The following is a 24,431-nucleotide window of genomic DNA, read 5'->3' on the forward strand; positions in this document are numbered from 1 at the left end:
TTCTCCCTGTCTCTCTCCCTTCCTCCTTTGTCCCGACTAAAAAAAAAACAGGACACAACATCAACCTTCAAGTTACAATCTGGCAGAAAGATGAATGTTGCAGGTGCTATAACAGAAGTACATAACGAATACAGGGAAGGCACAAAGGAAAGGCCAGTCAATTCCAGGTGGGAGAGTCAGGAAAGTATCTATTGAGGAGGTGTTAAGTTGGTGTTGTCCAGGCAGAACAGAGCTGGGGAAGGTAATCCACGCAGAGGGAGCCCCATGAGCGAAGATACAGTGTCATAAATAGCATGGCAAACAGTTCAGCAAGAGCTTGAGGTCTGAGAGGAATATGACATTATGAGCCTGGAAAGGTAGGCAGACCGGGTGTCAGCAGCGCAGAGGTTGAGAGCACAGGTGCCAGACTTTAGGCTGCCTGAGTTCTAGTATCTTAGTTCTTCTTCTTTCTAGTGGTATGACCTCGAACAGGTTATTTAACCTCTCTGAACCTCACTGATAAAATGGGACTATTAATAGAATCTACAGCATAAGGTCAGTGAAGAATTAAATGAGATGATCCATATAAAAGACTCAGTATAGAAAGTCTGATTTACAGTAAGCACTCAATAAACTACTACCATTATCATTATATTTGTTCTTATAGAAAACTTTATTAGGAAACTATTATGGCCAAGTCAAGAGATGAAGAGGCCCTGGGCTAGAACAGAGGTAATGGGGATGGAGAAGAGAAACCAGATGCAAGCATCTTTCTGGGTTCGAAGTGATTGATTGTAGTTGGTGACAGGGAGAGATGATGGGCAGGACTAAATACAGTATGATTCTAGGTTCCTAACTTGGACAGCTAGGTACACGAGTGAAAATACTGGGCAATTTGGGATGTGTTGAATACAGGACATGTCTGGGTAACATCCAGATGACCGTGTCAAGTACACTGTGAGATACAGGTCCTGGGCTTAGGAAAGAATGCAGGAAAAGGCTCTATCATCACCTCCTTATCTATATCTTGTAGTTAGAAAATCGCCCTCATTTGTAGTTAAACAAGTGGCCCTAACGAGCCATGTTTGATTTATGTAACCATCTCACCGGCCATAGTTTACGGAACTAAATAGATAGACCACTGACCCATGGAGGAGAAGAAAACCTCAGCCAACCAGATTGCTTGTGTTTGCATCTTTAGAATCATGTAGCTGCAGGGGTTTACATTACCATTTGAGGGACAGCCACCGTGGCTCACACACAAGCAACGGCAGGAATGCAGAGAACTAAATGTAGGAGACACACAGAAAGATATAAAAATGAAGAAACACAAGGCCTCATAAAAAGAGAAAGAGAGAGTAACTGCCCAATAAAGTTTAGTTTTCATAAAGCTCAGATGCATCCAGACACCAGACTCTGGAGATCACCCTGTAACCCTTTCAACTTATGATTCCTTGCATTCCATGCAACCAAATGACCCCCGTGGCTAACGCAAATGAGACTGCCAAAGAACACAGAGTAGAAAACAAGAAAATGGTTAGGACCCAGGGAACGTCAACGTGGAGGACTCAGAAGGAGCAAGAGAAGCCAGTGAGAGAGGCATTCATGGAGGGAAGAGGTAACTGAGGAAAAAGCAGTGTCCCAGAAGGCAACAGAAAAGACAGCTTTAAAGGAGCAGTGAGGGCTTCCCTGGTGGCACAGTGGTTAAGAATCTGCCTGCCAATGCAGGGGACACGGGTTCAAGCCCTGGTCCGGGAAGATCCCACATGCTGCGGAGCAACTAAGCCCGTGCGCCACAACTACTGAGCCTGTGCTCTAGAGCCCACGAGCCACAATTACTGAAGCCCGTGCCCTTGGAGCCTGTGCCCTGCAACAAGAGAAGCCACAGCAATGAGAAGCCCGCACACCACAACGAAGAGTAGCCCCCACTCGCCACAACTAGAGAAAGCCCGCTCACAGCAATGAAGACCCAATGCAGCCCAAAATAAATACATACATAAATAAAGTAAAATAAAATAAATTTTAAAAAAAACAAAGGGAGCAGTGAGTTGGTCAACACTGTCAAATGCTACAGAGAAATCAAAAGAGAAGAAGATAAAACTAGGCTACTAGATACAGCAATTGAGAGGTCACTGGTAATCTTTCCCAGAGCAGTAATTATTATAGCTCACAGTTATTTGAGTAATTATTGTAACTTAAAAACTTTGTTTTCAAATCTGACTGCCACATTAGTCATACTGTTTATCCTTAGGTGAGTATTTAATATGCCTCTGCCTTGGATTTTCCTCTATTTAAAAATAATAATATAAAAATAATAATAAGATCTCCCTCCAACCCTAGCCATTTTGCTCTGTATTTTAAACTGTATGGGGGTTACACCTGAATATACATATTTTAAAAATTCATTAAACTGATCATTCAAGATTTGCATACCTTAAGAGAGAGAACAAAATCTCCTCTGCCCCATCCTTCCACATTAATCAGGTTAAAAAATTTAAAACAAGAAAGGGGCTTATAAAATACTATGTAAAGTTTGGTGCAAAGTGTTCTTGGAAATCCCAGGAATCACGCCACGGTATCCTCAACCTCAACCTCCTCAGGTAATGGAGGTGTTACTGTCTTCACCAAGAAACTGATCAGTGGAAGTTTCCACGTTATTCGGACTATGTTAGATATTTAAAAAAAAAAAAAAAGTCATGTGTATCCCCATCAACTGGAGCACATGGCCAGTAACATGAACTGAGAGAAGGGACTGATAGATCCAGATCAGGAGCAGCCAGAGGGGCCAGGGCAGCATCCACGAAGGGGTCCTACCTTCATCAGGTGCTTGTTGACCCACTTGGTGAACGTCTTCTTCTGCACACGGTCCCGTTCATCTGTGAGGAAACAAGGAGAAGGCACTGGCTTAGCGCTACCCGGCAAGACGTTCCCCAACCACTGCCTTGCCCACACCCAGATTCTCCAGGACAGTGGAGACAGTTTCCTCAGGACTATGAGACAGCGTCTTGTTGTTGGGAAGGTTCAGTCTGTCTGAACTTCCTCTTCTGTCCTTACCATGTTGTCACTTTATGCATTAGACAGAATCATGTTTCTCAAGAATCTTGTCATGGCAAAGTCTCCTTCGCATCGTAATTCTCCGGGGAGCACAGTGATTCCCTGCTTCCCCTGCCCCCAGCAAGCTCCAAAAAGCCAAAGCTGTGAAAACCCCCAACAGAAGGGGTGCAGTGCCCTTGGCACTCGGGACACCTATAGTGCAGGGTTACATCTCACCCTCCACACACTGGTCCTCTTGACCAATGCTCTCCTCCCACCCCCTCCTCCCCAGTACTCCCTCACTCCAGCTTCTTCCCCAGCCTCACCAACCAAGCACTCAGAGCTGCCCACTATGCCCTGCCCCACACATCTCCTCCCTCCCTCCCTTCTCCCAAGTCTTACAGAGCCCCACTTTTTTTTGTAGGCAAACTGTCTTTCATTCTCAATTCTGTTCACCTCTTTAACAGAAACATGACTGTCAACACTTGACAGTGACTGCGCCACAGAGGCCTGATCCTGTGGAGAACTCAACTTCTCCCACAACGCCACCTCCAGACCACTGATTCATCAGCTCCGTTCCTTTTCTACTTATTTGAAGCCCTTGCCCTCCACTATACCATCTTGTTCAAATCATCCTTTCTGTCATCGACCATTCCCTGCTGCCTGCCCCCTCCACGTGGCAAATCTACGTTAACTTCTCTTAACAACTTGGTTCACATTTACTATCTCCAAGGGTATCCTATGGTGTCATCCTCAAATTACTTCAGCATATGTGTGGACAATGCATGTGAGCCTGCTTGGCTCCACTGACCTTCAGCTCCAATTCACAGCCAGCCACCACCATGCCACTTCCTGAGCCTCGTTCCTTCTCCAAACATACCTATTTAACAGTCATCTTTATCAATCTTTCATAGCTCCTCATCATTCTCAACCTTCAATCACTCCCTTCTTATTTTACCCTGTTTAGTAAGAACACCTAAGATCATCCCAGTCTGTGCTAGACAACATAGTTAAGCAATTCAAAGCTGCAGTCACTAATACCCCAGGGAGTCTCACGGGCCTAACCTTCTACTAGTATGTTCACCAGGACAATCCCCAAACCTGAATGACTACCATGGCTTGACTCCTCCACTTCTTCTCCAACTCAGAGAAATTTCAGAAGAAAGTAGCAGAATTATATATGAGCCAGTAACTCTGGCTCACTAGTAATTCACACAAACTTCAGTTAGGTTTTCTCTCTCTACTGCCACAGTTATTCCCTTCTTACTGACTCCCAAGTAAAAGCCACGTAGGTACCATTCCAAACAACACTAAGGCTTTCTCTCCACTTCCAGGTGGATGCTCTATCTTCTTATTTTTCTGAATCTAGAGCCATCCAGTAAGTGCTCCTTCATCTCTTTCTCTAACCTTACCTTTACCACCTCTTCCTTTCCTGCTTTATTTGCAAGGAACAGTGATCTCTTCCTATTACAGACCACAGAACTTAGGAATTAGAATGGATTTAGTCTAATTCCCTGCTGATTCACAAATCCCCTCAACAACAAAGAATCATATGTTCAGAGTTGAAAGGTCTGTCCAAATCTTGCATACATCTACAATATTATTGACTCTTAAAACTTAAGATAATAGAGAATTCACTACCTCATAAAGCAACACATACTAATTTAATAGTTCCATAACATGTCATAATCTGCATCCTTATAAATTCTACCTATTGGCACTCACTTGGAACTGTTGGGATTTTTTAAGTCTTATCTGATTTTCACTTCATAGAGTGCTGCAAGTATTTGAAGGCAGAATATTTATTAGATGTGACCACTGTCATTCCAACATATTTTGATCTTCTTTAGATGCTGATTCAGTTATCTGACCTCTTCATCATCCTTTCCAAGCCTCTATCATCTGCAGACTGAATCAGAATCAGCTTGCAGCTACAATCTCATCTAAATCACTGACATTTGTTTTCTCTTCACGGCAAGCTACTTTTTTCCTCTCCACCTCTCCAAATGCTATTTATTCTTTAAAATTCAGCTCATTCATTCACTCATTTATTCTTTGAATAAGTCCTTATTAAGGAGCTAGCTGCTTGGAATACCCTGTGCTACACAAAGTCACAGTCCCTACCTTTAAAAGAGTCTAGAAGAAAGGAGAAATAACTTCAGTGCAGCTTGACAAGTGCTGTTAACAGAGGTAAGCACAGAGCGCTCAAGAACGTAAGAGAAATGGCTAACCTGTCTGAGTAGACGAGGGACCCATGGGAGGTTAGTGAACGTTTCCAGGTGAGTGACTAACTAAACCTTAAAAGATGAGTACAAGTTAGCCAGAAAGAGAAGGGACAAAGCTACTACATGAAGTTCTACCTAGTGCAAAGTCACGGAGATAAGAAGGAGCTCATGTTCAGACAACTGCACAGAATTAAGGATGGTTGAAAGACAGGACGTGTAATAGGTAGTGGTGACACTTAAGACTGGATAGAATGGCATGGGTCAAATCACGGCCTTTCATGACAAGCTAAGGAGTCCAAACTTTATCACCAAGAAACTGGTGAGGGGAAGGTAAGGGAAAGTATTGAAAGATTTTAAATAGAAGAATGACACGTGAGATTTGTGTTTGAGAAAAATTACTCTGGCAGCCTTTCCCGACAATTCCATTTCTCAATAGTCTCTTTGTTCTCCAAATTTTTATGTACTTACTATGCTAATCACTCAATCCATACTTATATAATTATATAAATTCTGATCTCTTAATATGCTCATTCTTAACTCATCAATGAGATCATTAACTCCTTGAGGAAAGAGATCATGCTTTACTTTTCTGCATGTCCCATAGCTTCTAACATCTAAAGCTCTACATTATAAGACTAAAATAAATCCTTCCCCTTACCTGAAGTGAAAGTCAGCTTTTTAGCTATTGGAAGCATGACTGATGAGAAACCATCTGATTTCCCTAGTGCCTTATCCCCATAGGAGGGCTTGGTAGGTTAACAGAATAACTATGGGTAGAAAATAAAGAAGACTCAATTGTGTTAATCGCATCTTCAGGTCTAAAAGAGCTGAGGCAGTGGACTAAAAAGAAATCACATGAATTCCACCTCTTTAAAATATTGGCTAGTTTAAAAGGAAATCTGTTAACTTTTTCTTTTCCATCTATGTATTGTTTAACCTATTATAGCAAGCCCATATTACTTTTATAATAAAAGAAGTTCTATAAACAAAACCTGTTGTCTTCAGAGTGAGAACTCTGTAAAATTAGAAACAGACTATTCTTGGTTATAAGGGTAATAAATAGAGCAAAGCAGAGTGGACCTGGCATTGGTGAAAATGTGGTGGGCAGAACTTTTAGTTAGCTTTAATACTGTTTTTCCATTATGTTTGCAGGCCCCAGCAAAAAGGTGATACTTATTGGTGTACCTGAGTTTTTACATATTGGACTGGACAGTTTTTTTGTTTTTTGTTTTTTTGGCCACACCACGCAGCTTATGGGATGTTATTTCCCCTACCAGGGATCGAACCCGGGCTCCAGCAGTGCAAGCCCTGAGCCCTAACCACTGGACCACCAGGGAATTCCCTGGACTGGACTCTTATAGGTAATAAATAAACATTCTTGATTGGCCAATATATGATTAGAAGACTGGCTAAAGAAACACACAGAATGAAATCAAAGCCAAGCCACTTGTAAGAGTTCAGTCCACTGCCTCATTTCTTTTAGACCTGAAGATGCGATTAACACAATTGAGTCTTTTAAATTTTACTACCCATAGTTATGCTGTTCACCTACCGAGCCCTCTCATGGGGATAATGCACTAGGGAAACCGGATGGCCTCAAATCAGTCATGCTTCGAATAGCTAAAAAACTGACTTTCAATTCGGAGGGAAGAGGTCCAAGTACTAATTCTGAACGTAATTACTAAAAGCAGCATGATTACAAGTCCTTCCCAAGAGCAGCTAGCCTGCTTAGAGCCAAGCTATAAGTTCCTCAGGAAAGGGTTTTATAGAACAACCTTGCCCCAAAGCTGGAGGATCCTTTTTTAGGATCCTATGTTGCAGACCAATCAATTACATGAACGTTCTCTCCTGATTTAAGCAGGATAAGAGGATACTGCAATGCCTGGATTTTAAGATCTTAATATCAGCAAGGAAATTCATCAGGTAAGCCAAAGAGCAACTTTATTACATAGACCTTCAGAACACTCCAGACGGCTCAGACTCTGAAAGTTTTTAATAAGTTTTAGGTTTGATTCCCTATACATAAATCCTTCATTTAATTCAGGCCTAGTGAAGATCTTTCTACCTAACACTAGAGATAGAATTTTAAGACGGTACCCTTATGCAAGAAGAAAACAGTCAATCACAGGAAAGGTGATATTCTTTTAGATGCTTCTTGTAAGCTCAGCCTCACCAAAGGCTATGAACTGACCACGAAGAACCCAACAGGCCACTGCGAAATTCTCAGATTGAACATGTTGAGGCACCAATTAATCATGCGAGGGTTGCTTAATTAGAGGGATTTACTACTTGTTTCCGACTTTATTAAGACCACTACAGGACACCAAGCTACCAATACCCTAATTATCTTTTAGTTTCATTGGCAGAGATGTCCCTCCTTGTTACCTAGGCAAGTCCTTCCCTCTGAAATCTGGATCCTGTATCTTCCCTTCTTGAGAACTTAATCCAACCACCACCCCCTAGCTTGTGTATCTTTAACTACTCCTCTCCTTTCCCCTGGGCTCCGGACCGGTGTGATGACAGCGCTCACTTCTCTACTGCTGCACCTCCTGCTCCACCATGTGACCTGGCTTCCTGCCCCACAAATTCACTGCAACTGCCCTCCCCACAGCCACCTAGCTGCCAACCCAGAAGACACTGAAGACCATTCCTTTACCTTTTAAACCCACTCTCCCTCTTGATTCTGAGACTTCATTCTACCCTGGTTTCCCTCCTTCCCCTTTAACTGTTCCCTCTCTTCTGTTCACCCCTAAATGTTTACTCATTCTTAGCCCTCTTTCCTTTTTATTCTGTATTACTACAGCTTCTTAAGATATCCATTGGCCTAAGGGTCCCCTAAATGGATTTGTGGGGTTGGGGGGAGTCATAAACCACCTAAAATCGCATGCAAAATTTTTGGTGTTATGTACACTATGGGATGGAAAAAAAAAAAACCTATAGATTTCAAAAAAAAGTAAATAATACCTGTTCTCTACATTCTCCCAGAATGATTTAATCTACTTCCACAGTTTCAACTGTAACCTGTACGCTGACAATTCCCAATCCATATCTTTAGCTCAGGCCTTTATCCTAAACACCACTCTCATATGTCCAATTGACTCCTAAAAATTTCATGCTCATTTCAAGCTCAACTTGTCTAAAAATGAACTCTTCTTGTCTCCCTCTTGCTTCTAATAGGTTTCCCTGCTATAACTATCTGTCACTGCTTGAATGTCTGTGTCCTCCTGAAATTCATATGTTGAAATCTTACCCCCAGTGTGATAGAGAAGTAGGAGTTGAAGCCTTTGGGAGGTGATTAGGTCATGAGAGTGGAGCTCTCATAAATGGAATTAGTGTCATTATAAAAGGGGCCCCAGAGAGCTCTCTCATTCCTGCTCCACCATGTGAGGGTGCAGCAAGAAGACAGCTAGCTGTCTATGAACCAGGAAGAGGCCCTCACGAGACACCAAACCTGTAGGTGCCTTGACCATGGACTTCCCCACCTTCAGAAGTGTGAGAAATCAGTGTCTGTTGTTTAAGCCACTGAGCCTATGGTTTTGTTACAGCAGCCCAAACTGACTAAGACACCACCCTCCTCAGCGCTGCCGGCACTGTGGACAATGCTGCCCACACTGCATCTTTATCCTAATAATATTAACAGATAACATTTACCAAGTCTCTACTTATATGCCAAGTACCTTACATATATTGTTTCCAATGCTCAACAACCCTGAGAGGCATTATTTTACTGGAAAGATAAAGCCCACAGAGGCTAAGTAACTTGTCGGAGATCACAAGGTAAGTCTGAACCCAGCTCTGCTGGATTCTAAAGCCTGATGCCTGCATTCAGGATAATATTTAAACTTTTTAGCTTGGGATCTAAGGCCCCATATGATGTGGCCACTCTTCCCTCTCCACCCTTTCATAAAAACTCTAACTTCCAGCCTTGCCGAATGTACCGTTTTGCCCAAATGAGGCATGTGCTCTCACACTTCCATGCTTTGCATTTACTGTTCTCTCTGCTAATGGAAGATAGCTCCCCCATTTCCTTGACTACTCATTCTTCAGCATTCAACTCAGCTATCATCTCCTCCATCCCTTATATACACTAGTTGAGTGATCTCCCTCTTGTGCCTATTTCAAGGTATCATAGTTTGCTTGTCCATCTGTCCTACTCTACTCTACTTGGAGCATTTTGAGGATAGGCCTGGGGTCGGAATGAAAGCCTGCATTTGAGGCAAACAGTTCCGTGTTCTATTCCAACATAGCCCAACACAGCATCATGAATCATTAAAAAAGCAAAGAGAGAAGAGCCTCTGCTTGTTTCCCTGAGGGCCACAGAAAAATTACAAGTGGTTCAAGAAGCCCAAGAAGCACCAACCACCTGAAAATCTAAAAATGAGATACCTGGGACTTGCCTGGTGCTCCAGCGGTAAAGAATCCACCTTACAACGCAGGGGATGTGGGTTCAATCCCTGGTCAGGGAACTAAGATCCCACATGCCGCGGGGCAACTAAGCCTGCGCACTGCAACTACTGAGCTCGCATGCCTCAACTAGAGCCCACGTGCGGCAAACTACAGAGCCCACGCGCCCTGGAGCCTACGCGCCTGAACCAGAGAAGAGAAAAATCCACACGCCACAACTAGAGAGAAGCCCGCTCACCACAACAAAGACCCGACACAGCCAAAAGTAAATAATATAAATAAATAAAAAATAAATCTTTTAAATAAATAAACAAAAAGGGAAATAAATATATAGAAAGTTGGAATTGGCCTGTTCCTTGACCACATGAGGTCAATCTAGTGGTAGAGACAAATATGTAAATAAATAATTAACAATAACACCAAGCAAACAGCACACCAGATACAAGCTGCACAAAATCATGCTGATAAACAAAGCTGATTAATTCTGACAGAGGCATAGGAGAAGAGTTCATGAAAGGTGTGGTATCTGAAGTAAACCTTGGTGACAAGTATGATTTTGGCAGCCCAAAAAGAGGTTAAGGAATTCCAAAGTGAAGAATAAGCACGAGCAGTGACTTGGAGATATGTGAGTACACAGGATACACTGGAAGGAATGGTGTGGCTACACAAAGCATACAGTTAGCCATGTAATGAGAAGGGACGCTAACAAGGTCACCTGAGACCACATCACTCCAGAGAGCAGGAATGAGGAGCATCTACTTAATTCAGTAGATAAAAGGATACCACTGAAATTTTCTGAACCAGAGGGTGTTTTGGAAAGATTAATCTGGCTTTGGATGGAAGGCCAGACTGCAGCAGAGACACACTAAGAGGTAGAAGCAATTAGAGGCCTACTGTGTGTGACAGACCAAGAAAAATCTAAGAGCATGAATAGGGCAGGGGCAGCCAGATCCCCACCCCAATGTAGAGGAAGAAACAATAGCCCTTAACTACTGGCTAGATGTTAAGGAAAGGGAGAATTCAAGATAATTCTAAAGTTTCCAGTCACAGGGACTTCCCTGGTGGTGCAGTGGTTAAGAATCTGCCTGCCAATGCAAGGGACACGGGCTCGATCCCTGGTCCGGGAAGATCCCACATGCTGCGGAGCAACTAAGCCCGTGCTCCACAACTACTAAGCCTGTGTCTAGAGCTGGCGAGCCACAACTACTGAGCCCACGTGCCACAACTACTGGAGCCTGCGAGCCACAGCTACTGAGCCCACGTGCCACAACTACTGGAGCCCGTGTGCCTTAGAGCCCATGCTCCACAACAAGAGAGAGAACCCACCACGAGAAGCCCGTGCACCACAACGAAGAATAGACTCCGCTTGCCGCAACCAGAGAAAGCCCGTGCACAGCGACGAAGACCCAGCGCAGCCACACACACACACACACAAAAAAAAGTTTCCAGTCACAGCAACTGGGAGGAGTGGTACCTGGAGATAAGGAAAACAGGTGGCACAGATTGGGTGAGGATAGGTTGGGTAAAGTAGAAGAAACATAATGAGATGTCAGCAGGCCCTTCCTGCAGACAGCTGGAACCTCAGGTCTAGAGTTCAGAAGAGCAGGCAGAATTGAGGATACAGATTTGATGCTAACAGTTGATAGCTGAGGCCGTGGCAGGTAGTACGGCCAGCCTACTTCAACAAGTCCTCCTAAATCACCACTTGGCTCGTATTACCCCTCTATTCAAAATCCTTTAGTGGCTCTCAGACGACCAGAGGCTCAAGCCCAAGTCCTTTGTTTCTACTGCCTACTACAACCCTCTGAAATTCAATTCCAGTTTTTATTCACTATGTGTTAGGTGGTTGGAAGAGATAAAGATAAGACATGGCCTCTAACCTGAAGAAATTTACAATCTATCTACTCTTCCAAATTTATCTTTAGACTCTCCCCTGCATGACTCAACTGCAACCATTCTGATCTCAGTTTCCAAACATACCTTGCACATTCTTGCCTTTGTTCACCTATTTCTCCCTACTGAAATATCTACCCTCTCTTCTTGTTTTATCTAACTTAGAGCCTCCTTACAAGGTCCAGCTGAAGTCAACTTCTTCCTCCACACCTTTCTGGCTATCCCAGGCATCTCTGGATGCCTGTGTTTATTTAATTTACTTGGCACCGAATATATAAAATCTATTGTTAGATATCTTTACATGTAAATCCAATTTCTCTATCTGAACTTTAGTTCTTTGGAGTCAAGAACCATGTTTTAAATTTCGTTAAATATCCAACATTTAGGACAATAGGAGGCACTCAGGAATGCTCATTTATTTAACCATATATACTATGTGAGAGCCCACTGTGTGCCAAGGTTGTATCTATATGGATACTTTATGATGGTATTTTCAAAGTCAGACTAAAAAATATTCTCAAATGATAATTAAAAGACTGCTTTTCAGCGTAGAGCAGGGATCTCCATTCAGACGTCCCTTCCACAGTTACAGCTTTTCTAAATTCTTCTTGCCACATCTACACCCAGGAGACTTCACACCACTTAATGTGAGCTCAAAGAAAATGGTCTGAAGTGGAGATCAAGCAATTAAAATGTTTACCAATAATATACAATGGCACCAGTATTATAAATGATTCCTTTCCTTAGAAGTATATAAGTCAACTTTGGGAGGTAAGAATGACCTCAATATTTATTGTGTTTACTCTGTGTCAGGCACTGTGCAAGGCCTGTCTCATTTAGTATTGATATTTGACTTAATCTTCACAATTCTATCAAGTACACATTATTTATCTTCATTTCATAGTTCAAATTGAGGCTCAGAAATGCTTATTAATAATTTGCCCAATGTCACATGGCTACTAAGTAGTAGAATTGAGATTCAAATCCAAGTCTGTCATGGACTTTTAACCACCACACTCTCCTGCCACTGTGAAATTATCAGAAGGCAACACAATATAGTCCTATAATGAAGGGAAGAGGAGAGGTGTAAACTATAACTATAATAGGGATTCATGAAAGGTATCTGTCACCAAGACTTGGTGAAGACTCAGAATGTCTCAATGAGGATTGAGACATGGGAATTTAGGGAAGTGATAACTAGGGACTTCAGTGCAAAATTAAAATTTTATGTTATTTCTTAGGAAAATCTGAACTTTGTTACCAATAATTCTTTGCCCTACTGGGAATCAGAGAGTACAAGGCAGAAGTCAGATAAAGAAATAAGCCAGTAGTAAGCCTGGTGGCAAAAGAAAGAGCCACAGAAATAGAACGAGAGGCTTATACGGAGAAGGGAAGAGGGAGAAAAACACAATAGCTTCTAGAATATTTAATGGAGTATCACATTCAGAAAAAATAAAATACTTCACAGATACAAAGAGATATAGGGGTTAATGATCCTCAAAAAAATCATCTTAAAGATGAAGAAATCAAAGCCCAGATTTAAGAATTTAGATAAGGTTACAGAGGGGCAGAATCAGGGCTATAACTTGGATTTCCTAGCCTCTACTCTGTGGCTTACCTTATAGGATACTCATCTGCCCTCTGTGAGCCTGAGTTTCATCTATAAAGTGTGGAGTCTGGACTAGGTCAATGGTTTCCAAATACCAACTGTGAATCAACAATATCAAAATCAGCAGAGGAAAAAAAAAAAAATCAGCAGAGGAGCTTGCACTGAGCTAAGCTCTTTAATATCATATACTCCTCATAATGACTGTATGAATTAGGGCCTATTTCAATCTCTCTCTCTCTCTGTATGTATGTATGTATGTATGTATGTATGTATGTATGTATGTGTGTGTGTGTGTGTGTATATATATATATATATATATATATATCCAGGGGATTAAACAGAGTAGGATGAGCTAGGAGAATGATGTTTTGCCCTGAAAATTTCAATAAAGATTCAAGACTTCCTTATACTTTTCTGTTGATTACAGAAAAAGGGCCCTTTTATCTCTAAGCATTTTCAGATGCAGGAGAGTCTTTCCTCTAGATCTCAGGGAAGGAATCTCAATGATACTGGAAAGATAAAAAGCTAGACTCCATGGCAGTAACTGACTAAAACTGCTACTCCTTGTGCCCAAACATTATTATAGTACCAACCCTTTTTCTCAGAAAGCACTTAAAAATTTGGCAGTACTAGTCTAGCAGTCAGGAGACAGGATCGGAACCCTGGCTCTGCTACTCCCCTTCTGAGATTTCTTCTGAGGTCTCCTCTTGATCAAACAACCAGCAATCTCAATTTTAGTGAAAATCTGCCTGTTTGGGTCACAATTTTGTTCTGCTTTAGAGACTAAGAACACAAAACCAAAAGATATTAGTAGTAGTATCAATCCAGTAGTTCCTAAACTTAGATTTCACAAACGGGTAAATATTCCAAAATAAATTAGGAAACCTAATATAAAGTTGTCAACTTTTTATTTTGCTAAGTAAAGATATCTAAAAACAAACTACCATCTGACAACAATTCTTTCATAAAATAATGGACATTTTAACATCAAAAAAGTAGAAAGGGCACTTTCAGAATAAAGGACAGGTTCTTTAAATAAGTTTATCTTTATGAAAAGCACACTACATTTTCCTTATCTTTTCCATTTTACTGGAAATTGATGACGATACCTCCAGCATCAGTCTGTACACCCTCCAGTTTGGAAGCCAAGGAAACCTATGGCCAAAAAAGGCTAGGCCACTTGCTCAAGGTCACAGAACATTATCTAAATGAACTCCTCTCCTTTATCAAGAGAGATCTAAGCCAACAAGACTCTTTTCCTAGCCTCCAACTCTTCCTAAGATCCCCATCCCCAGACCACTTTCAAGCCTTTTTCCCTCCTCACAGCTGGCAAGAGAGTAAACGTAAGAGAATTAGCAATCAGCCCCAAAGAGGAAACCTGGGTCATGACTCCACCCTCCCCTCCTCCCACAATCCTGTCTGCTCAGAGGTGGACTCTGTAACCAACCAACTTCTCCTAAAAATACGCCCTGGACTTTCAGAACTATGCAACGTAACTTAAAAGTGGTTTCCTGATACAGACAGAAGCATGAACATGAATTCAGTCTCTATAAAAAAGTGCCACACCCAAAGCTCAGGCTCTTAACTGCCAGTCACTACAAGCTTAAGTTCCCCAGAAAGCCGGGCACCCCAGTCTCTCCCACTGCACGTTTTAACAAGCCCCAAAGCTGTAACGCCTCCAAGGCTTCAGAGCCCATGCGTTCTTATGAGTCAGTGAGAGTAAGGGCTATTTGGGATCCTCAGGCCCAGACAAGGAAAAAAACTTCACGTACTAACCCATGCAGCACATGCGGCAAACCAGGTGGGTGCTGAACTCGTGCTCATCTTGGTAACTGGGCCACATGTCGCCAGCGTCTGCTGACCCTGCCTAGAAGGAAGGTGTGACAAAGAAGCTCCGGCTAGGGGCCTGTGCACGCCCTGCAGCTCCTTAAAAAAGGCTTCGAGGTGAACAGAGACAGCAGAAGTTCGGAGAAGTGGCTCCACCCACCACTTCCTACTGACCTCCTCCCTCCCCTTGAGGTCAGAGAGGAAGCTCCTCCCTGGGGCACTTCCAAACTGGGTCCAGGTCTTCATGCAAGAGGCATCCTATTCAAAAGCGCCACCAGCTAGCTCAGTGTTTTCAGACCAACAGCAGCAGGCGAGGTGGGCGCTTCGGATGCAGAAGTCCAGCCGAGTTAGTGAGTGAGTAAGCCTGCGCAGGCAGAAGCCGGTCTTTGAGGTACCTTCCACTTGCAGAGCAGAAGCTTGTGACCCGGTGAATCTGAGACAGTTGCAGGAGGGCTGGTGAGGTAAAATGGCTTAACTGCCGAGACAGGCCCAGTGCATCCACTGCCCAACAACCTGTTGCTGGGGCTGGACTCTTCTCAGGCTGAAGTGTGTGTAAAGTGTTAACCAACTGAAAAAGCCCCACGGTCGGGGAGGCTATCACGGGGCAAGCCCACACGCTGTCCGCTGCTAACAGATTTCCTAGATTCCACAGGGAGCTTCATGTTCCGACTTTGAGCTGCCCAAAGAGTCAAAAGTCTCTCCCCAGTGATTCCACCTCCTCATAGAGTAGCCCAGCCCCAACCAGCCTCTAGGAGATCTGGCACAGCAGATTTCATCAGCTTCAAAAATACGATTTGCTTGTTTGCTCCATTCTTTCCCCTCATCCAGCCAGGAATGTCATCCCAAAGGCACCTTCCTCTTCCCAGACCCTCCCACTTTGTCTCTGCAGTCAACGCACTTAACTCAGCTGTGCCAGAAATCCCTTTATCCTTCAGTGGAAGGCTGCTTGCTTGTTTGTCCAACTTGTTTTCTGAGTCTTGGCTAATTGTACCAGACACTGGAATGCTGAAGAAACACAATAAAGGGCTTTTTCATTCAGATGGCCCGACCCATCAGTGCTTCTTCATAATTGTGATGCAACCAGGGAATAGAAAAAGCAGAGCCTCTGTTGATGTCAGGACAGATGCTCTGATCCTGTCCCCACACCACTCAGAAAGGCCCCACTGCAGATAAGGGCCTAATCACTGGCCCTCTGCTTTAGCTCCCTAAATAGAACAACTTCTTCAGGCTAATGCTACTTCCAATCCCGTTCCTGAAGACAGGGAGGGAGGGGCAGCACCCAGGAAAGCAGGTTTCCAGAAATTAGCCCAAAAGACTGCAAGTGGCAAAAAAAGTAAACACAAGTTTACCTAGCAGGTCACACAGTATAAACAAGCCCTGTGACCTGCTTCAGTTCCCTGACAGTTTCCTTACCCCCTATTAGGCATCTCTCCCACCTACAAACTGGTAATAATCCTGTTACTACTTACTAATAACGGGACTAACAGCTGACTTTATCCCTCCTTGACTAAGCTCCCAGTCACCCCGTTAACCTGTGACAACTCTACTCAGTTTGTTCCTCTTATTAGAGTCTCCTTGGTCACTCTTGGAGGAAGGGTCCTCCTAGAATTTACCTTAACCTAGGAAAAGAAATGCATAAAAAATAGGGAAGAGAGAATAAAAGGGAATAAAGATTTCCTGATTCATATTTAGTAACCTTTTCCTTTATCAGATTTAAATTCCTTGAGTGCAAGAACTGTCTTCTTCATAGCCTAGTCTCTAACACATTTAGAAGGCACTCGATAACCCAATTAATTAATTTTAAGGCTAAAATTAACTGATCACCTACTGTTAGTTCACAGGCAATGTGCTAAAAACTTTAAATATCATTTCATTTAATCCCAACAATTCTCTAAAGAAAGGTATTATCAGTTCCATTTTAGAGATGAAGTTACTTTTAAAAGGTTAAATAACTAGACCAAGATTACATATCCATCTGTCCTACTCCAAAGCTAGGCCTCCTGCTGCACCATGCTGTCTCTGAGAGGGACCTAAACCAGAGTAACCAAACTGGGGTAGGGAAGCTATATATGTGAGGAGGTAGAATGTTCCTGGCAAGTTAAGAAATAAAAACACTTACCTACGGCCAACTGAAGATTTAAGGCATACCCCAAATGAGTATGTAGAGCAACTTCTAGAAATACTAAATAATTTCACAGTCTCCAAAAATCAAAATAATCATTACTGGGTAAGGTTTAAGGAAGGTGAACCAAAGCGTGCCCTTTTTCTCACTCCTCTGGCATTTAGGCAGAACTTATTTCCCCGGAAGGTACTACAGACTGAGTAAAGTAGGAGAGAGTTTTGGGGACAATGTCAGTCTAGCCACCAGGAGACAGGCCCTTCCTTTAGGATCCTAGGAGATCCTGAGCCTCAAAAGGGAAGCCGCTGCTAACAGGAAAGAGAGGACCCTGATGAGGACAGTCAGCTCTTAATTACCCAGAGGAAATCAGCCTGTATAGTGATTATCCGGGCCAGTCCACTTCCTTTTTAGCCCAACGTTGAGCCATTTCATAGTTCACTAGAAGTCCAGAGATGTGAGAGGCAAGAAAAGGTGAATCTGGCTGCTACCTGCAGATTCGTTAAAATGCTGAATGGAAGGAAGAGATTCAAGCCAATATTTCCACACATGGCTAGAAGTTATCTAAGAATTTACAGCTACTGGCTTTCTTACTAGTACAGAAAACTGAAGCTATACATTTAATTTATTTCCTAAAACATCAAAATCACCCACTATTGAGGCTAGTAAAGCAGACGTAGTCTTTCCTTCTAATGTGTGAGATAATGATTCATAATATGTCACTAACTTTTTAAACACTTCCACATTGGCTTCTACCACATTTTTAAATTCCCAACTGTAAAAATAAGCATTTATATTTTGTCCCAGGAGCCCACAGGAGAGTGCAATGTCTTCACTGATATCTTTTGTTTTGTTTTGCTAAAAAAAAAAAAAAAGTATAATGATAGCAAACAATTATATAGTCCTTAACCACGTGTAGAATATATTCTAAGAACTAGCTCAAAGCAACCATGCAGTATTATTAACCCTATTTTACAGATGAGGAAACAGAGGCCCAGACAGATTAATGTCACTCTGCCAGTAAGGGCAGAGCTAGGATGAAAACACAGGCAGTCTGACCCCAGACTCTGAACAAGCTCTCAACCACAATTCCATACTACATCCAGATAATCGTACTGCCAGAATTGCAAAAAACTAGAGACTTTAGTCTTTTTTCTTCTCATGCCAATTAGAAATTCGAAGTCCAGAGGAATTAAGTGACCTAACATCACATAGTAGTAAGCAGAAAAGCCGGGACTTAGAATCCAGATCTTCTGACTTGAAGTTCAGTGGTCTTCCTACACACTGAACAATCTAGAAAAAAACAGCTAAGGAAAGAAAAAGACTACATCTTGACTACAACACCTATTGTTTTAGTTATTTGAGCAAAGATATATTAGGTATATGACCATTTGTTTAAATATTTGCATGTCTATTACATGCGTAACAAAATTTAGGTACTACAAATGGAGGATGCACAGCTAAGTCATAAATGGAGGAATTAAAATTCAAAACAACTGCAAAAATCTACACCAAATCTCATAGGAAAAAATTTAACTAGGATGCCTTTAAGTCTTATGCTGAAGGTTCAAGAAAACCAAAGGAACAGCAGCCTCTGGAGGGGAGACAACAACACTTCATGCACAAGGTCTGGCCATTTTATAACTTGTCTTAGGTTAATGAGACTCAATAGTGTAATGGAGCTGCTTTAAAAAAAAAAAAAAAAAAGGCATGGTACAATTCTAGATTGTACTCCATATGGTCCAGATCCAGGGATTATAGCTGGTCCTCCTAGTGGGATGCTGGAAATGGAAAGAACCTTAAGAGATTAGATTGTCCAACTCGTTCATTTTACAGATAAAGAAAGCAAGACCTTAGTCCTTTCACAAACAAAAAATTCAAATGTTCTTCTCAAGTATATAAATAAAGCCCTTTTCCTATTCACGACATGGATATTAATAAACTAATACACAGGGCAACTCTATATTATTCAGTTAACCTATATTGAGCACTCACCTCAGGCCACACATCTAGCTAAGCCAAGCCCTGTAAGTAACACATGAACAGGGTATGGTTCCTGTTACAGCTTAATCTAATGATATCTTAATTCCTTCATTTATTTGTTCAAGTAACATTCATTGACATCTATTTTGTCACAGACACTTGAGAAACTGAGATGAGTAAGAGTTCCTGTTCTTAAAGATCTTACAGTCTAATAAAATCTAATTAGTGGGGAAAGAAACAAGCTGAACAAGATGACCACACAGGTTTGAACAGGAAGTATTAACAGAATGCTACTGGAACGCAGAAGAGGAACTTTTATTCCAGTCAAGGAAGGCTCTCCAGAAATGATAACTACTTACCTTGAAGGACAAGCATCAAGTTGTTAGTTAAAAAGAAGATACAGGCATTTCGGGTAGTGATCTACAAGTTTTTAAATGATGCTTGAGTACTGAGTACTGCTTGTAAGGCCAAGACAGGATGTGAAACTAGTGAAATAGACAGGCGGCAGATCATGAAAACCCTTTTATCTCCTGATGAAGAGTTTGAACTTTCTTTTAAAAGCAGAACGAAAGTTTTAATGGATTTTAAGCAGAAGAGTGACACAGACAGCTCTGTAGTTTAGAAAGATCATTCTGGCTACAGGCAGAAGACAGACTAGGGGCGAGAGGGTGGAGGGAACACAGAGAATGGGCGAAACATTATTTCAACAGTCCTGGAAAAGAAAAATGATGACGCAAGCTAAAACAGTAGGAAGTTTGGGGAACAATGAGATAATATATGTGAATGCAAGTGTGGACAGGGTGTACTGAAAGCTATTTGAAATTCCAAGTATTGATACTAAGTGAGTGCTAAATTCTGTCTTACAGGTATTATGGCTTCAGTACAAACTGTGTCTTCCTGTTCTTGTTTACATCTGCTGAAGAGATGGTGACTTGGGAACACCGTTGTTAAAGCCATGTACTTAATATCATATAACTAGATCTCACCAATGGACTCCTAACACCTAGAAAAAAATAGCGAATGAAAGCTAAGAAATAGTAATCAGAGATTCCTTCCCCACATTCCTGCTGTACTCCCCTCACCTCTCTACACACACACACACACACACGGCCACCACATTTTCAAAGCAAAAATAATCAATTTAACTGTCCAAAGGGAATACTAGAATGATAAGGGGTTAGGAAATTGTATGTAGTATTAGAAAGGGAAGTGTCTAGGCTGGCAAAGATAGCCTTCAAGTATAAGCAAGCCTGACACCTAGAAGAGGGAGGACAGATCTTCCTTATGCTGCAGTTACATTCCGATAAACCCAGAGCAGGTTAAAAATATCCAAAGTCGAAAGTGCATTTAATATATCCAACCTACCAAACATCAACTCTTGGCTTAGCCTACCTTAAATGTGCTCAGAACACTTACATTAGGCAAATCATCTAACACAAAGCCTATTTTATAATAAAGTGCTGGATAACTCTTGCAGTTTACTGAATACCATACTGAAAGTGAAAAACATAACGGTTGTATAGGTACAGAATGGTTGTATCAGTTGTTTACCCTCGTGATCACATGGCTGAATGGGAGCTGCGGCTGCTGCTACTACCCAGCATCAGGAGAGAGTTATGTACTGCATGTCACTAGCCTGGGAAAAGATCAAAATTCAAAGAATGATCTCCACTAAATGCATATTGCTTTCACACCATTGTTAAAGCCGAAAAATCTAAGTCGAACCAATCTAGTTGGGGACCATCGGTATACTAGATCTTTGCCAGGCAGAACTTGGCTGATGGGTGTAAGTTACAAAGAGGCAACTTTCAGATTAAAAAAGAACTTCTCCATTACCAACAAAACGAATAGTCCATCGGTTGTATGTTCTACAAAGGCCTTCAAGCAAAGGAAGAGTAACTTTGACAAGAGTGGTACTAAGTGAGAGGTTGCGTTGGTTGATATGTAAGGTCCCTTCCAGCTCTAAGAGCAATATAGAATTTGTTATCAACTTTAAGAATGGAAGAAATCTGAAATCTATACAAACACAATGAAGATTTACTAGAACATCGTATCTTAGAAGAACCATAGCACTAAAAGGAACCTAGCAGTTTTCAACTCTGACAGAACACTTTTTTTTGCGGTACGGGGGCCTCTCACTGTTGTGGCCTCTACCGTTGCGGAGCACAGGCTCCAGACGCGCAGGCTCAGCGGCCATGGCTCACGGGCCCAGCTGCTCCGCGGCATGTGGGATCTTCCCAGACCGGGGCACGAACCCATGTCCCCTGCATCGGCAGGCGGACCCCCAACCACTGCGCCACCAGGGAAGCCCGACAGAGCACTTTTTTACAAATCTTACATGGAACTCAACATATATAACATATAATTTCAGTATTTAACAGCATAAATCAATTTTATACATTCAAATTTATGTTACTTATTTTAAAGCCAAATGACATAACCAATCAGGTAATTTTGATTGAAATTAGAGATTACTGAATTACAGTTGTATCAGTCTCAGCATCTTGTTTATTTCTGTACTGTGCTTTACTGTAGGGAACCATTTTTTAAAAAACTGTTTTATACAAATAGAAACAAATAGTAACAGTTTCATAGTTTGCCTGTAACCTCAGGATATTATTCAAATAAATTAATACAAGAGCATGAAGGAACTGCAGAAATCTTTGTTTCAAAGTTAAATACCTTCAATATCTAAAAACTATGTTCATCCTATAATATGACTAGAAAAGTGGAACAAGAAGCACAAAACCTTGTAGTACACACTAAGCCAATATTACAATGTTATCACTTAACAATGTGTTACCCACTAACTATTAAGGACTGAACACCTGAGACTTGCCTAGAATTTATTAGGCACAGGACCTATGTTGTACAGTATGTTCTGCAATAGTGTACACACCTCCTATTAGGGGAAGAAGAAAAAAAAAAAAAAAAGACCAGACTAGAAGACACAATCTTCACCTTTTTTAATCAAGTATACAGAGATGGCGGAGGAACTTTATTCTGGTGATGTCCAACTGGCAGTACAGTAGAGTATACACGTCATTTAAAAACACACTTTAACAGATAAAATACATCTTAAACTTGAAATTAAAATAAAATGGGTACAGAAGCTCTTAAGTACTCCTGTGAAAGTTTTAGAATCCATACTCTCCAATTAAAAAAACCACTGCTCTAATTTTACAGATAAACTGAACATAGCACATTCCCAATATAACTATTAGGTACTAGAATCAATATTGTTTCATAAAAATAAAAAGCTTTTACAATCTATTTTTCTTCTGTTTATTTCAATGTTATTTACAGCTGTTTATGAAATTAATATTCTAAAACATAAACAAGAAAGCACTTCAAAGATAGGGCTACGACTTCTAAGTTCAATAGCAAATCCTATACTGAGGATAAACTTCTTAAAATATTAATCAACTAGTGGTTTAGAAACGCCATTACCATAATGCACAAGAAAATGAAAGCAGCAACCTTTGCCTAAATAATATTTACTTTCTCATTATATATGACACAGTATATACAGCCAAATAACTCATGCCTGTCTACTCCTTTCCTTATAAGCTCAAATACAGGCTTACATTTCAGGAAAGCCACTTTGAGCTACCTTTTAAAACACACCACTACACAAGCAAACATATTTCTAAATGTCTGTCTGCTTTTGCTGATACAGACACACATTGGGATCTGAGTATTTAGTCATAAGCTTTTCTGGGACTTACTGGAAAGACACTGGGGGATGACTGAATCTAATTCTAATTCTGTCAAGCATTCATGAACTTCTAATAAGAAACTAAGTAATGTCATCAAACCTCCATCTTAATTGTAAGATACAAGTAACAAGTGTCTCAATAGGTTGGCTTGAAGGCAGTAAGCAGGTCACAAAGACAGGACTAAAGGCACTGAGATCCAAGGGTGTACTCCAGCAAAAGCTGGACTTTACTATTCCTCAACTACGGAGATTTAGAATCAGCTAAACACGGGGCTGATCCCAGCACTGGGCGTTTAGAAGCCAAAGAAATATAATGTAACAAATAATAAGGGGTGGGGGTGGGGGGTCTGCTACCACTTAGAAAAAAATTTTAATATCAGGATCCAAATAGTCGCCTGGGGGAAAGAACAGTTAACTTCCTTGCATTGAACAGGATGCAGGATGGCTTGGATACACAGAGAGTAAACTGTGTAGCTGCCTGAGGGGAAAGGAACAGTTTCAACCCTATCAAAGAGAACAGAGGCACCCCCGTGTTCGCAAATGCACCTCAGCAAGGACACCCTGTGACCCTTTCCTCTCACTGACCTTTTCTCCTCTGCCTTTTCTCACCCAAATATACACCAAATCTAGAAACTTCTCTAACCCCACAAGTTCTCCCACATTCACACCTGAAGGAGGGTGATAGAGTTACTGTTTTTGTTTTTGTTTTTAAAAAAGATCAAAAACCACTTTGAGACTGAGAAAGTAAAGAATGGAAGGGCTTGATTCTCTGAGGAAGGACAAAAGTCAGCACAATTGCCACTTCCCTCAGCCTCCAGCCCAGACATCACCTCATCCAACCAGCACCCTCCAGCCAGACGAACCTCACAAAACAGTAAAGGGTCCAGGTCCCAAACTGGTCCCAGGACAGTCTGGTTTCCTCAGTAAATCCCACACGCACTCAGGTCTGACAGCACCCAGCCCAGAGGCTGTACTGGCCCTTTAAGGAAGGCAACTGGGAAGGCCTCCGTCATCTACCCCACCCTCGAAAGCCCCACAGCAGATTTCAAGAAGCACTGGGCACCCATTACCTGCTCTGCCTCTGGCACATCTCTTCCAGTATAGAACACCGGCAATTCCAAGAATGTGAGTCAAAATAAAGATGGTTGGTGGCAAATAAGACGAATCTAAGAGAGGCATTTCCAGGCCCGTCCTTTCTCCTCCCCTGAATTAGCCACAAGCCCACAGCTCAGCGCAGACTCTAAATGCCTTTCTCCTGAGGTTACTGCTGTCCTGTACTATCAGCACAGAGGCAGAGGCCCGCAGCTCAGTGTTGTCAGACACTTCCTGGTGGCTTCTCCTCCATCTCGCCTCTGTTTTACAGCAGGCAGTAGTAGATGGGGACTAAAACTCTACAGTGTGTCTCAGACAAAGCCCAGGAAACAACTGGCCAGAGGGGGAGGGGAAAGGGAAGGAGGAACCAGGAGAGCAAAAAGGGGCGTCTAAGCTACTGCTGAGCTGACTCAAACTCTATGTTTGGCATCCTCTGTTCAGCTTAAACAAACAAGCCTCAGACCCTTCTACAAGAAGGGAGGCTGTCAGAGGACGCCACACTCTTAACTTTCCTCTCCCAGCCTGGCTGGGATGGAGCCAGAAGAAAAAAGT

The 24,431-nt window shown here is 41.9% G+C and overlaps 1 protein-coding gene across 9 annotated transcripts in view; it reads right to left on the bottom strand.

Annotated features, from left to right (window-relative positions):
- The window catches only part of MACF1 (microtubule actin crosslinking factor 1), a 327,256-nt gene that overhangs the window by 216,006 nt on the left and 86,819 nt on the right, over window positions 1–24,431 (bottom strand). For all 9 annotated transcript variants that reach the window (XM_049695358.1, XM_049695322.1, XM_049695320.1 and 6 more), the window contains exon 2: window positions 2,794–2,855. In XM_049695358.1, coding sequence (XP_049551315.1) covers window positions 2,794–2,855 — 62 coding nt within the window. The remainder of the gene's footprint in view (window positions 1–2,793; window positions 2,856–24,431) is intronic.

The sequence above is a fragment of the Orcinus orca genome, chromosome 1 (assembly GCF_937001465.1).
Source record: "Orcinus orca chromosome 1, mOrcOrc1.1, whole genome shotgun sequence".
Classification (NCBI taxonomy): domain Eukaryota; kingdom Metazoa; phylum Chordata; class Mammalia; order Artiodactyla; family Delphinidae; genus Orcinus; species Orcinus orca.